General features: G+C 44.7%; 1 protein-coding gene across 2 annotated transcripts in view; it reads right to left on the reverse strand.

Moving 5' to 3' along the window:
* The window catches only part of LOC129810803 (guanine nucleotide exchange factor subunit RIC1-like), a 149,373-nt gene that overhangs the window by 118,668 nt on the left and 12,642 nt on the right, over positions 1-18,063 (reverse strand). For both annotated transcript variants that reach the window (XR_008752784.1, XM_055861703.1), the window contains exon 2: positions 8,606-8,713. Coding sequence is in view for 1 of the 2 variants with exons in the window: in XM_055861703.1 (XP_055717678.1) it covers positions 8,606-8,713 (108 nt within the window). In the remaining variant the exon portion in view is untranslated. The remainder of the gene's footprint in view (positions 1-8,605; positions 8,714-18,063) is intronic.

The raw sequence follows: 18,063 nt of genomic DNA on the forward strand, positions 1-18,063 counted from the left end.
TACCACAGACTGTTAGTCCTGCTATAGGCATAGTTAATATACCACAGACTGTTAGTCCTGCTAGAGGCATAGCTATTATACCAGACTGTTAGTCCTGCTATAGGCATAGCTACTATACCACAGACTGTTAGTCCTGCTAGAGGCATAGTTACTATACCACAGACTGTTAGTCCTGCTATCGGCATAGTTACTATACCAGACTGTTAGTCCTGCTATCGGCATAGTTACTATACCAGACTGTTAGTCCTGCTATCGGCATAGTTACTATACCAGACTGTTAGTCCTGCTATAGGCATAGCTACTATACCAGACTGTTAGTCCTGCTATCGGCATAGTTACTATACCAGACTGTTAGTCCTGCTATCGGCATAGCTAATATACCACAGACTGTTAGTCCTGCTATCGGCATAGCTACTATACCACAGACTGTTAGTCCTGCTATCGGCATAGCTACTATACCACAGACTGTTAGTCCTGCTATCGGCATAGCTACTATACCACAGACTGTTAGTCCTGCTATCGGCATAGCTACTATACCACAGACTGTTAGTCCTGCTATCGGCATAGCTACTATACCACAGACTGTTAGTCCTGCTATCGGCATAGCTACTATACCACAGACTGTTAGTCCTGCTATCGGCATAGCTACTATACCACAGACTGTTAGTCCTGCTATCGGCATAGCTACTATACCACAGACTGTTAGTCCTGCTATCGGCATAGCTACTATACCACAGACTGTTAGTCCTGCTATCGGCATAGCTACTATACCACAGACTGTTAGTCCTGCTATCGGCATAGCTACTATACCACAGACTGTTAGTCCTGCTATCGGCATAGTTACTATACCAGACTGTTAGTCCTGCTATCGGCATAGCTACTATACCAGACTGTTAGTCCTGCTATCGGCATAGCTACTATACCAGACTGTTAGTCCTGCTATAGGCATAGTTACTATACCAGACTGTTAGTCCTGCTAGAGGCATAGTTACTATACCAGACTGTTAGTCCTGCTAGAGGCATAGCTACTATACCAGACTGTTAGTCCTGCTAGAGGCATAGCTACTATACCACAGACTGTTAGTCCTGCTAGAGGCATAGTTAATATACCACAGACTGTTAGTCCTGCTAGAGGCATAGCTATTATACCAGACTGTTAGTCCTGCTATGGGCAAAGTTACTATACCACAGACTGATAGTCCTGCTATAGGCAAAGTTACTATACCACAGACTGTTAGTCCTGCTATCGGCATAGTTACTATACCAGACTGTTAGTCCTGCTATCGGCATAGTTACTATACCAGACTGTTAGTCCTGCTATCGGCATAGCTACTATACCACAGACTGTTAGTCCTGCTATCGGCATAGCTACTATACCACAGACTGTTAGTCCTGCTATCGGCATAGCTACTATACCACAGACTGTTAGTCCTGCTATCGGCATAGCTACTATACCACAGACTGTTAGTCCTGCTATCGGCATAGCTACTATACCACAGACTGTTAGTCCTGCTATCGGCATAGCTACTATACCACAGACTGTTAGTCCTGCTATCGGCATAGCTACTATACCACAGACTGTTAGTCCTGCTATCGGCATAGCTACTATACCACAGACTGTTAGTCCTGCTATCGGCATAGTTACTATACCACAGACTGTTAGTCCTGCTATCGGCATAGTTACTATACCAGACTGTTAGTCCTGCTATCGGCATAGTTACTATACCAGACTGTTAGTCCTGCTATCGGCATAGCTACTATACCAGACTGTTAGTCCTGCTATCAGCATAGCTACTATACCAGACTGTTAGTCCTGCTATAGGCATAGTTAATATACCACAGACTGTTAGTCCTGCTAGAGGCATAGCTATTATACCAGACTGTTAGTCCTGCTAGAGGCATAGTTACTATACCAGACTGTTAGTCCTGCTAGAGGCATAGCTACTATACCACAGACTGTTAGTCCTGCTAGAGGCATAGTTAATATACCACAGACTGTTAGTCCTGCTAGAGGCATAGCTATTATACCAGACTGTTAGTCCTGCTATGGGCAAAGTTACTATACCACAGACTGTTAGTCCTGCTATAGGCAAAGTCAATATACCACAGACTGTTAGTCCTGCTATTGGCATAGCTACTATACCACAGACTGTTAGTCCTGCTATCGGCATAGCTACTATACCACAGACTGTTAGTCCTGCTATCGGCATAGTTACTATACCAGACTGTTAGTCCTGCTATCGGCATAGTTACTATACCAGACTGTTAGTCCTGCTATCGGCATAGTTACTATACCAGACTGTTAGTCCTGCTATCGGCATAGCTACTATACCAGACTGTTAGTCCTGCTATCGGCATAGCTACTATACCAGACTGTTAGTCCTGCTATAGGCATAGTTAATATACCACAGACTGTTAGTCCTGCTAGAGGCATAGCTATTATACCAGACTGTTAGTCCTGCTAGAGGCATAGTTACTATACCAGACTGTTAGTCCTGCTAGAGGCATAGTTACTATACCAGACTGTTAGTCCTGCTAGAGGCATAGCTACTATACCAGACTGTTAGTCCTGCTAGAGGCATAGCTACTATACCAGACTGTTAGTCCTGCTAGAGGCATAGTTAATATACCACAGACTGTTAGTCCTGCTAGAGGCATAGCTATTATACCAGACTGTTAGTCCTGCTATGGGCAAAGTTACTATACCACAGACTGTTAGTCCTGCTATCGGCAAAGTCAATATACCACAGACTGTTAGTCCTGCTATCGGCATAGTTACTATACCAGACTGTTAGTCCTGCTAGAGGCATAGTTACTATACCAGACTGTTAGTCCTGCTAGAGGCATAGTTACTATACCAGACTGTTAGTCCTGCTAGAGGCATAGTTACTATACCAGACTGTTAGTCCTGCTAGAGGCATAGTTACTATACCAGACTGTTAGTCCTGCTAGAGGCATAGCTACTATACCAGACTGTTAGTCCTGCTATAGGCATAGTTACTATACCAGACTGTTAGTCCTACCTGCAAGCATAGCTACTGTACCAGACTGTTAGTCCTGCCTGCAGGCATAGCTACTATACCACAGACTGTTAGTCCTGCCTACAGGCATAGCTACTATACCAGACTGTTAGTCCTGCCTGCAGGCATAGCTACTATACCAGACTGTTAGTCCTGCCTGCAGGCATAGCTACTATACCAGACTGTTAGTCCTGCCTGCAGGCAGAGGGTCAGAGCCTAGCTAGGTCCACTTTCTTATAAGCGGTTGTTATCCCCACTGGACTTGAGGCTCAAGTTAATAGGCCTGCAGACAGCTCAGCTCAGAGACAGGCAGCTGAAAGAAGGCTACTTATTGTAAAACACTTGTTTTTCACACCGCAGACAGGCACAGACGGCCTTCACATGGCATGCTGTTGTTGCCTGGCAACCACATTAACAAGAGGCCAGAGGAACACTGTTGCGTTTTACTTCCAACAGAAGTGCTGATTATCCTTGGATTGGAAGAGATGGAACACGTTATCGGTCCCCTCGTGAATGATGTAACAAACAGAGCACATATCAGTGGGAGGAACAGTGACCTCTCAATCATTACTGGAGCTCACACAGGAGAGCAGCCATTGTCATTGGTGATGTGGTTTGGGTGCAGACAGTGCAAGAGCCAGAGAGATGTTAGCCTGGAACCACAACAGACATGCTCTGTGGTTTCAATCATTGTTCTTCACATGAAGCAATGGTGGAACGGAGTACCAGTATCTCTCCATGGACTCACTGAAATGTTGAACATCACTCTCTGTTTGACTCGAGCCACACTATCGTGCCCAAACCAAACTCAACCGTACTGGCTTGGATATTCTCTTTTGACATTGTTGTTTTCAGCACGGTTCTGTGGTGAACACGTAACCAGACCGAACCAGTACAGTGATCGGACCACACACTAATGACCTAACAACCCATCACTGGGGGCCCTCCCAAACCACACACATATATGTGCAATGGGGCTCACAGAGAAGTACTACAGAGGACCAGATTTAAAAAGTGCATGACCACAGTGATGAGAGTGAGACTTCCTCAACTACGATAAGAGGGAAAGAGACTGATTTGTCTTCCTTTAATGAGACATCCTCATTACACTAAAACCACTGCAAACACCACCTCCATAAAAACACCACAATCTCCACACAATCACCCCCCCAGCAGCAACAGTAAAGGCATTAACCTGGCACACACTGAAAAAACATGATCAACAGTCTCTCATTCCACAAAATGGACATCGCTCCCAGGCATACAACATTAACACAGGCCACAAAATTCTCCCCACAACCAAAACACATTGAACAGATTGTCATGGTCCAACCATCAAAGGAAGCCAGTGCAAAGTTCACATTTGAAAGCGTTGACAGATCCAGCATGTCCCCGATTATGAAAAGCTTGTCTGTGATACACAGTACTTTTTCTCCTTGCTTACAACTGAGTCTGTTAGCAGAGCAATGCCACAGGCCTACAGTCTCCTTTTATGTGCAGGAGAGTTAAACCTGCCCGTCTACAGCTTAGCAGCAGATCCCCCACCCCGACACACTCACGCAAAACAAGTCCTGTTCAATGATTTATAAAAATCCACAGGTAGACCATCGACCCCCGGGGCGCAGCAGGGGGCAATCTGAGATACGGCAGCCGAGAGTTTGTGAAAGCCCAGGGAAATGTCCACTCAATTTCTCTGCGACAGAGAGAGTTTGGGAAGGTCTGTGAGCAGAACCTGAGAACACCCAGGATGGCAGAGTTCTGCCATATAGAAATCAGAGTAGAACTCCACAGCCCGGCTCTCTCCTCTCCACAACAGAAGTTACAGGCCCATCAGACAAACGTCTTTGGGTTTTTTCTAACCAAAAGAAGAAAGAGCTGGGAGCATCCATCTCTCTCAACATGGAAAATCTAGCTCTTACAAGTGCTCCTTTTGATCTGAAAAAAATCCCACAGGTTCCTACGTAGTTCAACCAGATCAGCTTGCTGCCCCTCCCTACCTTGCCCCACCAGCTCAGCCTCCACCTCACTTATGCTAACCTCAAGCTCCCCCAGTCCTCTCCTGGACTCTGAAGAGGAAGCAGTATACTGCTGACAAAAAAAACAGAATGTGGGCTTTACCTTCATCCCACCACTGACTGAGAGACTGAAACTCCCCCTTCTGCTGTTTCCACCTCTCCCAAAAGCCTTAGAAGCTTGAGCAAAAAGTGGCAGCTTGTAAGAGCTTTACATGTAATTTCCATTAGGATGCCTGCCGGGGACCTGATGAAACAAAGAACTGAGCCATAGCAATATGATGGTCCAAAAACCCAACTGGGAGAATGGAGACCCCCAAAGACATATTGCTCTGAGTCTTGTATAGATACGATCCAAACAAGCTGTACTCACCCTACCCCCAACCACCTTCACCCACGTATACTGCTTTGAGGTGGGATACTCCACTAGATCAAACTGACTCGGGGTATTAAGTTAGTTCTCGGTTGATATTCTGTTGGTGGTGTGGGGGCTACGCTTTGGCAAAGTGGGTGGGGTTATATCTTGCCTGGTTGGTCCTGTCCAGGGGTATTGTTGGACGGGGCCACAGTGTCCCCTGACACCCCCCGTCTCAGTCTCCAGTATCTATGCTGCAATAGACCATGTCTCGGGGGGCTAGGGTCAGTCTGTTATATCTGCCTTATTTCTGATGTATTATCTGGTGTCCTGTGTCAACTTAAGTATGATCCCTCTAATTCTCTAATCTCTTTCTCCCCTACCGGAGGACCTGAGCCCTAGGACCATGCCTCAGGACTACCTGGCCTGACGACTCCGGGCAGTCCCCGTCTCCCTGGATGTACTGCTGATCCAGTTTCCGTTGTTCTGCCTGCTGCTATGGAACCCTGACCCGTTCACCCGGTCGTGCTACCTTGTCTCTCCCCCCCAAACACACACCTGCTGTATCAACCTCTCAATGCTATGAAAAGCAAAGTGACATTTACTCCTGAGGTGCTGACCTGTTGCACCCTCTATAAGCACCGAGATTATTCCTCGACCCCGCTGGTCTTCTATGAACGTTTGAACATGTTGAAGAACAATCTGGCCTTAATGGCATGTACTCCTATAAACACCACCCAGCACAGCCAGAAGAGGACTGGCCACCCCTCAGAGCCTGGTTCCTCTCTAGGTTTCTGTCGTTCTAGGGAGTTGTTCCTGGCCACGTGCCTCTACATCCGCATTCCTGCTCTACGGGGTTTAAGGCTCGGTTTCTGCTCATTTAAAAAAAAGGGCTTCATAAATAACATTTGATTGATTTATTCAGAGTATCATACAACACCTTTGCTGAGCCAAAAGGTGGTTCCTCACTATTCCGGTCTTTAGTAAAGTCAGTGATGTAGTTCCAATCCAACACAAGCACCTCGTCCAATGCTAAATGTGCAAACTACTGCCTTAGACTGCAAAACAAGTCTCCCCTCTCCCGCCTTGTACTAGGTGCATACACATATATGAAAGCAAAGACAAGATTATTGATTTTGGCTCTAACCATTGACAACCTACCCTTACACACCTCCTTTTGATGAGAGAATTTTGACATCCATGCCAGGTGTGTGTGGGGGGGGGGGGGGGGGGGGGGGGGGCACTGCTACCCCTGCACTAAGATGTGCCATGGCTCAGCACCTGGGGCCCCTTCCACTAGACGCCCCCCCCCCCCCCCCCCCCCCCCCCCCCCCATCCACATCACTGTGTCTCTTTTAAAACACATTTAAATGTTTTTGTTTTACATACTCCCACAGCAACCCGCTCTTTCCGCCGTACATGTTAAGGGAGCCGTAAGATCTCCATAAGAGGTGGAAGGGAAAACACCACAATCAGAAACCAACAGAGAAACACATAAAGCCACCGTGAAAGAAAAGGCCTATCAATTTAAGCAGTCTAAAGACAAGCCTATACAGGTTCCTGGGCGAGACGGCACCAAACCCCTCATTCTTCCTCACGTGTTGTGAGGACCTTTCAAACCTTCCAGAATCAGGAAAGTAAGACTCCAGCGGAAAGTTTTCCGTTAAGTCTCCCTCAGGAACCTAGAAGGTTCTCTCACCGTATATACTGGGCCCTCTGCCTGACAGCCTTGGATCCAGGCCTCCTCATCCCCCCAACCCCCCTCTTCCTCCTATTCCACTGGCACAGTACCGTCCTCCTCCCCTGTCTGCACATCGATCAGGGCCTCCTCCCCAATGCCAGCCAGTATTTCCTGGGATGAGCCCACCATGCCTTTTCCCAGCCACACTCCTCCCCCCCTTTCTTCTCCTTTTTCTGTGTGGCACCCTCCTCGGGCCTCCTCAGCCCTTTTAGCGTTCTCCAGAGGCGCTCTCCACTTCCACCACCAGAGGAGTATCCGTTACTACAGCAACCTGCCTCTGCTCATTTTGCCCAGCTGTAACCACACTCACCTCTACAAGCCCAGTAGCCCCCCTCCCCAACCGCAGGAGATGTGCAGTTTCGCAGACTCATTTGAAATGAGCTAAACGAAAGGCAAGAAACAAGTGACTCTGTAGATAGCTGACGCTAACAGTGAATCAATGGAGCTTGCTTTGCCCAGTCAGCTAGAGATGGCAACTAAAAGATGCTGCATAGCTAACTAGCACAAATGTCATGTAGCTAAGTATATCAATAGTCCTTTCGTAAACACTTAGATAACCACACTAAAGCGCTAAACGACGAACACTACTAGACAGTTTCAGCCCAATTGGAGTTGTAAGCTAGCGATTACACAGCTTACCTACCTCCAAAAACAATGCAACTATCCAACTGGTCAGCCAGGCTGGCTGCAATCACTCACTAGAAAGCTAAATAGTTTAATGTAACTTCAAATACAAAAATCAGGAAAATGCAAGGTATTGAAGACTTTTGTTTTGGCGTTCTTCCGTCTCAGTGCAACTTTGAATGTTGCTAGGTTTCTTGTGGGCGTGGTTTTGCCTGGATAAAATGTACCTGTCCCAGCCCCAGCTGCCGGCTGGTCGTGCTTGTTTGCACTAGCTCCCAGTCTCTGGGCCTTACCTGGGCATGCAAACTTATTGTGCCCTAAGTCCCCACACTAAAAACACTGCAAACTATCTATGCTAGCAAACCCTGGGTACCACCCCTCCCATGATTAACCCTGAAGTGGATATTTACCTGTTGTTCTGCCTTGTTAAGAAACACACACTGGCCTACGAAAGGAAACATGTTTAACGGATTGTGCCTGGCACACGAAAAAGACTTGCAAACTCAGTAAAAAAGAAAAACCACAACCTTATTCATTCTGGCTGCAGAATATATATGTTCCGCTCCCACCTGTTAGCCGACCGTGAGCAAAACTTTCTCCCACTTCCTCCTGACACCATTCTCCAGATCGCACTTGAAGCAGTTCAAAAGCAACAGCATTTCTTCCCCGCTCGGCATCTCCCAAACCCCAAGCAAACTCCCCGGCCACCCTCCCGCAACTCAAAATGATAAACAGTGGAAATCAAACAAACGATGCGTTAACCCTCCACCATGGAAAATGAACGTAGGAAAAACCTAAGAAAATACGCAAAAGTAAAGGAGAGAGAGAGAAGTGACTGCATCGCATTACTCACCGCTACTGCTATCATGGAATCGTCCTGCTTCCATTCGGCCTGCTGATAGAAGCCAAACTGGGATGATGCTTTCGCCGACTCTATGTAGCTCACTATCAGAACACTGGGCTGGAAGAGAGACAGAAAGAGAAGAAGTGAGAGTGTGTCAGAACAGTGTCAGCAGTCAATCTCATCAGCCACTCAGCCTTGTTAAAATACTCCAAACCATAAGGTGGCAGTAGTGTTGTTTGGCTACGCATGTCTGTGCTTTATGGTCTAGCCAAGGGGTATTCAACTCTAACCCTGCGAGGTCCGGAGCCTGCTGGTTCTGTTCTACCTGATAACTAATTGCACACACCCAGGTCTAAATCATTAAAAGGGGAACAATGAAAAAAATGCAGTGGAACTGGCTGCGAGGCCAAAAGTTGTGTTTGACGGGTCTGGTCAATGTTCGCTAGATTGCTTGCTGCTCTAATGTTGCTATTGTTGTAGGAAGCCCTTGTGTATACCCGCCAGATGGCCACATCTATACAGCTTGCAAGACAACAAAGAAACAATTGAATTCAATCTCCATAAATCGCATACAGCCCATAGATCGTTTTTAGCTAGCTGGCTAACGTTAGCTAAATGTTTAGCATGATTCGCTAGCTAGCTATCTGTTGTCATAGCTAGGTAAAGACACTGCATTTGTATCCAAGCTTTATAAGCTATGCATGGGTGTTTGAGATGTGTGATAGTAGTTTAAACAGACAGCTCGTGCATTCAGCTTGTCAACACTTCTAACAAAAACAAGTAGTGATGAAGTCAATCTCTTCTCCACTTTGAAACATGAGAGATTGACATGCATATCATTAATGTTATCTCCCCGCGTATATTTAACGCCGATGTGCAAAACCGATGTCAAAGCTGACGTGCATACCTATATAACGTAGGTACATGACGCAATGACGCCACGTAAAATGTATCGCTACACGTGCAACACAGCATTCCTAACCTTGCCCACAATGTCTGCTGTGTGGATCCAGCAGTCAACAAGTCGAGCAGTCATTTGAAAGAGTAAGAAAATTCATTGCCCTTGACAATCAACCGTTCTCTGTCGTGGGTGATGTTGGCTTTCGCCGACTGGTCGGTGCACCGGTAGGTACACACTAACGTTACCAAGTGAGCCATTTCTCAGATGTTGCCCTACCGAAGTTACACAGTGATAGCGTCACTGCTATTAGCTTCACGACTGACATTTGGACCAGCAATATCAGCCCCATGAGCATGCTGAGTCTGACAGCACAGTGGGTCGACGAGGATTTCGTACTGAGGAAAGTCGTATTGCATGCTCATGAATGTGATGGTTGTCACTTCTGCCATTTGAGAACATGTTCGAATGGAGCTAGCTAGTGTGTTCAACTGAGAAATAAGCCCATCAACTGCATCTGCAGCAGACGTGATACCCTCGGTCACGGCATTGAAACGCCTGCTCAACAAAACTGGCAACACAGGCTGTGAACAAGCGATTCGGTGGCATTCTCTCTTTACTGTGTCGCCACCATGCTCAATGCTATGTACAAGGACCGCTACATCAGTGCAGACAAAAAAACAGGGTTTACGTGAAATGTTCCAGACACAGCTGGACAAGATGGAAACGGACACAGTGACAGTGCGCACTGAGGAAGAGAGGCCACGGACAGACAGAGTTGAAACTTCACCGCTTGACATGTATGATGAAATCCTGGATGAGAATGAAATGACTGAACAACGAAACAGCACAGCAAGTAAGTGAAAGAAATAGGTCTATGATTATGTTTTACTGGTAATGGGGACATACGTAAAATGCCAACAAAATAACTTTTTGGTCAGTGTAGTGTGTGTAACCTTTATTTAACTAGGCAAGTCAGTTATGAGCAAATTCTTATAATTCTTACAATGACGGCCTACCCCGGCCAAACCCGGACGACGCTGGGCCAATTGTGCGCCGCCCTATGGTACTCCCAATCACGGCCCGATGTGATACAGCCTGGATTCGAACCAGGGAATGTAGTGACGCCTCTTGCACTGAGATGCAGTGCCTTAGACCGCTGTGTCCATGTGTGTGTGTTAACCATTTAACTGTACTAGAATGCTTAAAAAGGCCACTAAAAATGTTTAGATCGGTTATCGGTATCGTATTCCTTGGCAAGTAAAATATCGGAATCGGACAAAAATGTAATATCGGTGCATCACTAGTAAGCACCAATCGGCACGTAGCCTACCTATATAGCCAGATGAGAGTTGTGTCTCCGGTAGTAGCATAACATTAGACTACTTTAATTCCAGTAAACACCATTTTCTATTGCCATTTGATAAAAAATACAAACTAGCAAATTACACTGGTTGTCACTGAACTAATAAAGCCTTTTATAGGCCATGTTACAAACATTTGAATGCTAAAGGTGGCGAGCCAAAGTGCCAGATCAGGAACCGTCTCTCGACACTGTTTGACTAGACTACTGATATTGCCTGGGGTCGTTAGGCATTCAAAATAACTTGTAGATCAATGACGGTCAACATAATTACATGCTAAGTTTGACACAATGAGAGGACGTAGCTGTCACAAAAGATTAGGTATTTTGAAAAGGGTCCAAAAAGTTATTTGAACAACAAATGTGTGAACCAGTGATTTGTAACGTTTGAATCTATTTCCTGACCAATGCATGCTACATTGAATAAGTTTGGGGTCCCGCGGACCGATGCACTCATATCTTAAACATTTGAATCGGGTACCAATGCGTATCAGTGAATCATTACATCTCTCCTTTATTGTGCACTACATTTCACCAGGGAGCATTGGGTTCCAAATAGTTCACTATATAAGGAATAGGGTGCCAATTAGGACACACCCTGTTTCTCAATGAAGATCTTGAATCAGATTTGACACTACCTCTGGATGCAGTTTCTCTTTGAGAAGAGACCAATGGCAGCGTGGTGGATTACTCTCATTTCACACACACGTGCGCTCTCACACACACAATGTCGCAGTATTCCGTGGTCCAACAGGAGACTATTCATCAGCACCACACTACACCATGTAATCCCATTCTCACACCATCAATACACGCCAACACACACCAGCGACTACATCAAGACAGCACGTGTGCAAGAGAGAGCGAGAGAGCCAGAGAGAGAGAGCCAGAGAGAGAGAGCCAGAGAGAGAGAGCCAGAGAGAGAGAGCCAGAGAGAGAGAGCCAGAGAGAGAGAGCCAGAGAGAGAGAGCCAGAGAGAGAGAGCCAGAGACAGAGAGCCAGAGACAGAGAGCCAGAGACAGAGAGCCAGAGACAGAGAGCCAGAGACAGAGAGCCAGAGACAGAGAGCCAGAGACAGAGAGCCAGAGACAGAGAGCCAGAGACAGAGAGCCAGAGAGCCAGAGACAGAGAGCAAGAGACAGAGAGCAAGAGACAGAGAGCAAGAGACAGAGAGCCAGAGACAGAGAGCCAGAGACAGAGAGCCAGAGAGCCAGAGACAGAGAGCCAGAGACAGAGAGCCAGAGACAGAGAGCAAGAGACAGAGAGCAAGAGACAGAGAGCAAGAGACAGAGAGCAAGAGACAGAGAGCAAGAGACAGAGAGCAAGAGACAGAGAGCAAGAGACAGAGAGCAAGAGACAGAGAGCAAGAGACAGAGAGCAAGAGACAGAGAGCAAGAGACAGAGAGCAAGAGACAGAGAGCAAGAGAGTGTATCTTCACATTACAATATAAGAAAAGCAGGGAAGGTAACTGGGTAGAGGACAATGACCCCTCACAGAAAAGGTATAATTATTTCAGGACTGTCAGAGAGTCTCTGTGTGCGTGTCATGGTCTCCATTAGGAAAATGTGGCCCTGGACATTTGGCCGTAAACATTTTAATTTAACGGACATTTAAGAACTTTACCGGATTGGGTGCGTAACCCACGGTGCACAGAATGACAGAAATCACATTATGGCAATTCATATTTACAGAACATGCATGAACACAATGCAACGATCTGCAGTCCTTCTTACTGAATTCTGATTTGCACTTTTCCTCAGCTAACAAGACGAGTAACAAACAGCAAATCACTAATATCTAATATCCCCCATTGTAGAAAAGTTTACCGATTCTATTATTCTGCTTGTCGTGAAATCAAATAGCCTATTCCAAACAGACTTTGGGACAGTTGTAGGACAATAGACCCCCAAATTCATACAACCAGTTGGCCAGTTGGCTACATGAAAAAAACATTTTTTTTTAAATGCAATGAGTCTGATGCAAAAGATAAGAACATTTAGCTTAAAAATGTTAAACTATTATTTTTTCACATTATAAGTGCAGCAATGCCCACAAGGCAGTAGTCTACCTGGCACCCCACAAGGCAGTAGTCTACCTGGCACCCCACAAGGCAGTAGTCTACCTGGCACCCCACAAGGCAGTAGTCTACCTGGCACCCCACAAGGCAGTAGTCTACCTGGCACCCCACAAGGCAGTAGTCTACCTGGCACCCCACAAGGCAGTAGTCTACCTGGCACCCCACAAGGCAGTAGTCTACTTGCGACTGTATTGCTGCCCACAAGGCAGTAGTCTACCTGGCACCCCACAAGGCAGTAGTCTACCTGGCACCCCACAAGGCAGTAGTCTACCTGGCACCCCACAAGGCAGTAGTCTACCTGGCACCCCACAAGGCAGTAGTCTACTTGCGACTGTATTGCTGCCCACAAGGCAGTAGTCTACTCGCGACTGTTCGTTCCATAATACAATTAACAGGATAACACCATTGACAAAGGCGAGCGGTTTAATGTGACTGATGAAAATATCCTTTAGAAATGTTTTAAAAGGGGGGAAATCTAATATGCTAAAATGACTAGCATGGGTTGCTAATATGACGAGCATGGGTTGCTAATATGACTAGCATGGGTTGCTAATATGACTAGCATGGGTTGCTAAAATGACTAGCATGGGTTGCTAATATGACTAGCATGGGTTGCTAATATGACTAGCATGGGCTGCTAATATGACGAGCATGGGTTGCTAATATGACGAGCATGGGTTGCTAATATGACGAGCATGGGTTGCTAATATGACTAGCATGGGTTGCTAAAATGACTAGCATGGGTTGCTAAAATGACTAGCATGGGTTGCTAAAATGACTAGCATGGGTTGCTAATATGACGAGCATGGGTTGCTAATATGACTAGCATGGGTTGCTAATATGACTAGCATGGGTTGCTAATATGACTAGCATGGGTTGCTAATATGACTAGCAAGGGTTGCTAATATGACTAGCATGGGTTGCTAATATGACTAGCATGGGTTGCTAATATGACTAGCATGGGTTGCTAATATGACTAGCATGGGTTGCTAATATGACTAGCATGGGTTGCTAATATGACTAGCATGGGTTGCTAATATGACTAGCATGGGTTGCTAATATGACTAGCATGGGTTGCTAATATGACTAGCATGGGTTGCTAATATGACTGGGATTGTGCCATTGGCTACTAGACAATGAAAGAAAGTTGGTATCAAATAATTGCCTCCGTGGACATGGTTTTGGCTAGGCTACTTTGAAGCAAGGCAAGCTGTGTTGGAAAAAGTACCCAATTGTCATACTTGAGTAAAAGTAAAGATACTGTAATAGAAAAATGAAAAAGTGGAAGTCACCCAGTAAAATTCTACTGGAGTAAAAGTATTTGGTTTTAAATATACTTCAAAAGTAAAAGTATGAATCATTTAAAATTCCGTATACTAAGCAAACCAGACGGCACAATTTTTGTGTATTTACAGATAGCTAGGGGAACACACCAAATGCACACGGCCTCGAGCTCATTGCAAAGTGGTGTGACGCGCTGATGAAGCCTGTCTTCCGTTGCCTAGGCATTTGCTGTTTGAGATGCTACACACACGCCAATTAAAATTATGTTAAATTATGCAAATGAACCTATAGACGGATAAGCATGACCGGTCAAATGTATTTCCATCGACTGGTATTTCCATCAATGAAGAGGCTAAAACGTGTTATTTCACAATGGGATTTTTTCTTCTTTATCAGCTTTTCACAAAAAATAAATGTTTAGACCAAAAGCCAGCTAATCGAAACAATGGTGTGTGTGTGTCTAATTTCCACTCAGTAGTAAAATTGTATTGCAGCCAAAGGGTAATCTAGACTCTATAGAACACAGACTGCATGTAACCACAATGTCAGGTCAGAACTAGTGGGAAGGGTGATACCTAGTCAGTTATACAACTGAATACATTCAACTGAAATGTGTCTTCCGCATTTAACCCAACCCCTCTGAATCAGAGAGGTGCGGAGGTGGGTGGGGGGTGGGGGGGGGGGGGGGGTAGTCTCCCTTAAATCGACATCATCGGTGCACGGGGAACAGTGGGTTAACTGCCTTGATCAGGGGCAGAACAAAATATTTGTACCTTGTCATGTCTGAACTAGCGGCCTGCGAGCAGCTGCCACATGCTGAATTCTCCACCGGAGGCAATCAGGGGAGTTAGCTAAGAGACAGCCAGTCACTAATAAGAAAAGAGGCTACGCAGAAACCACACACACACACACCTTGGACAGAGCCGTTCCTGCCAGTTCCTGCAAAGCCACATAATCAATCCCAATTGAATCCCTTCTAAGTTCAACAAAGAAGATAACATTACATAAGATGTGATATAACTTGTTTCTACTAAGAAATAGGAGCAATAATCTGAGGCTATCTGCTTTTCACTGAGAAAAAGGCCAAATTCATTTGTGTTGTGTTGTGTAGACATCCGAGGTCCTGTAGTAGCCAACATCACAGACACACTGATAATGTTAAACAACAGAACAATGCCACCGTATACATATATCGTAGCACAGTTACACGCACAGATCCTGCAATGACACCGTAATCATAAAATAAGTTATGAGCAAAGCACAGGGCTTATCAGCCATTAACTCTAGTATAGAAGGGGGACTAGATCAGCTTTCCATCTGACAGAGCCACACACACACACACACACGTATAACTTAAGTAATCATAATTTCCATTTGATTCTCTACATGACATTTAGCCAAAATCGCTGTCTGCTTCCATAGAGCTTTCACACAAACAGAAAAATTACTTTCCACTGAACTGAGATTGGCTATGCAGCAAAATTACATTTTTTTTTTTTTAACTTCCACAATGAATATTGTAAACCTCTATACTGTGTTTTGAGTCAAACATGACAAGGTCAATTGTTTGTATTAATGATGATTCTCTGGCGACCTTCAGGATCGATTCAGAGGATTTCCTTCCACATATACAAAAAGGGGAACCTGGAAAAGACAGACAGTAGACAACAATCTATTGTTATGCTGCCAGACCCAGACTCTTTCTTTCAGCAGGAAATATCAACTTGCTCTTTTCTAATGAGACCGTGAGATGCCAAGCACAGAACACACTTATAAAAGACTAAATAATTCAGTGTCTAATACGGTTGGGCAGTAGGCAGATTTTCATACCGTTTCTGTACCATACCGTGGTATAAGGTATTACTGAAATTGCACACAAGGGGAGCTATTGAAAACAATATGTGTTGTAGTTAAACTTAATGTATACACTGAGTGTACAAAGCATTAGGAACACTTTCCTAATATTGAGTTAACTTCTTATGGCTGGGGGCAGTATTGAGTAGCTTGGATTAATAAGGTGCCCAGAGTAAACTGCCTGCTACTCAGTCCCAGTTGCTAATATATGCATATCATTTGAATGATTTTTGAATGATGTCTGTGAGTATAACAGAACTCATATGGCGCACAAAAACCTGAGAAAAAAATCCAACCAGGAAGTGGGAAATCTGAGGTTGGTCGTTTTTCAACTCCTTCCCTATTGAAGATAGTGGGATATTGGTCATGTTTCACTTCCTAAGGCTTCCACTAGATGTCAACAGTCTTTAGAATCTTGTTTGATGCTTCTACTGTGAAGGGGGGCCGAATCAGAGGGGATTGAGTAAGGTCTGCCATGAGCTGACCATGCGCTGAGCATGCGCATTCACGTGAGAGTTAGCTTGCGTTCCATTGCATTTCTGAAGACAAAGGAATTCTCAGGTTGGAACATTATTGAAGATTTATGTTAAAAACATCCTAAAGATTGATTCTAAACTTCGTTTGACGTTTCTACGGACTGTAACGGAACTTTGACTTTTCGTCTGCTCCTAGAGAACGCACTTCGTGAGTTTGGTTTTGTTTACCAAACGCGCTAACAAAAGGAGCTATTTGGACATAAGTGATGGACATTATCGAACAAAACAAACATTTATTGTGGAACTGGGATTCCTGGGAGTGCATTCTGATGAAGATCATCAAAGGTAAGTGAATATTTATAATGTTATTTCTGACTTCTGTTGACTGCACAATATGGCGGATATCTTTTTGGCTTGTTTGGGCTCTGAGCACCGTACTCAGATTATTGCATGGTTTGCTTTTTCCGTAAAGCTTTTTTGAATTCTGACAGCGGTTGCATTAAGGAGAAGTTTATCTATAGTTCCATGTATAACACTTGTATTTTCATCAACATTTATGATGAGTATTTCTGTAAATTGATGTGGCTCTCTGCAAAATCACCGGATGTTTTGGAAGCAAAACATTACTAAACGTAACGCGCCAATGTAAACAGATTTTTTGGAAATAAATATGAACTTTATCGAACAAAACATACATGTATTGTGTAACATGAAGTTCTATGAGTGTCATCTGATGAAGATCAAAGGTTAGTGATTAATTCTCTCTATTTCTGATTTTTGTGACTCCTCTCTTTGGCTGGAAAAATGGCTGTGTTTTTCTGTGACTTGGCTCTGACCTAACAAAATCGTTTGTGGTGCTTTCGCTGTAAAGGCTATTTGAAATCGGACACTGTGGTGGGATTAACAAGAAGTGTATCTTTAAAATGGTGTGAAATACTTGTATGTTTGAGGAAATTTAATTATGTGATTTGAATTTGGCGCCCTGCACTTTCACTGGCTGTTGTCATATCGATCCCGTTAACGGGCACCTACTACCATATCTCATTCAAATGCACTTAACCTGTTGGGGATGGGGGCGCTGTTTAGACTATTTATGCTAATGTGGCTAATTTTTTAAACGGCTTCCCACAAAATCCTTGATCGTACAATATGCATATTATTATTATTATTGGATAGAAAACAGTCTATAGTTTCTATAGGAGTTGAAATTTTGTCTCTAAGTGGAACAGAGCCCATTCTACAGCAATTTCCCTGACATGGAGTCAGATTTGAGAAACGTTGGCCACTTTTCTGAAGTCATTTAAACGGGCACTGTCGTTGCTATGACTATACGGACACTTCTTACGTCTTCCCCTGGATGCCTTTACGTGATGACGATTCCAACGGGCTCGATTGCTCGTTCACAGGCCCTACAAATGAAAAAAACCTTTAGCTAGCAAGTCTTTTCTTGCTGCGTAACGCGCGTGGAAGACACCGACCCTCTCCTGTTCCAAGCATTAGTTTAGCCTGTTATA

This window comes from Salvelinus fontinalis, chromosome 2 (assembly GCF_029448725.1).
Source record: "Salvelinus fontinalis isolate EN_2023a chromosome 2, ASM2944872v1, whole genome shotgun sequence".
Taxonomy (NCBI): Eukaryota; Metazoa; Chordata; class Actinopteri; order Salmoniformes; family Salmonidae; genus Salvelinus; species Salvelinus fontinalis.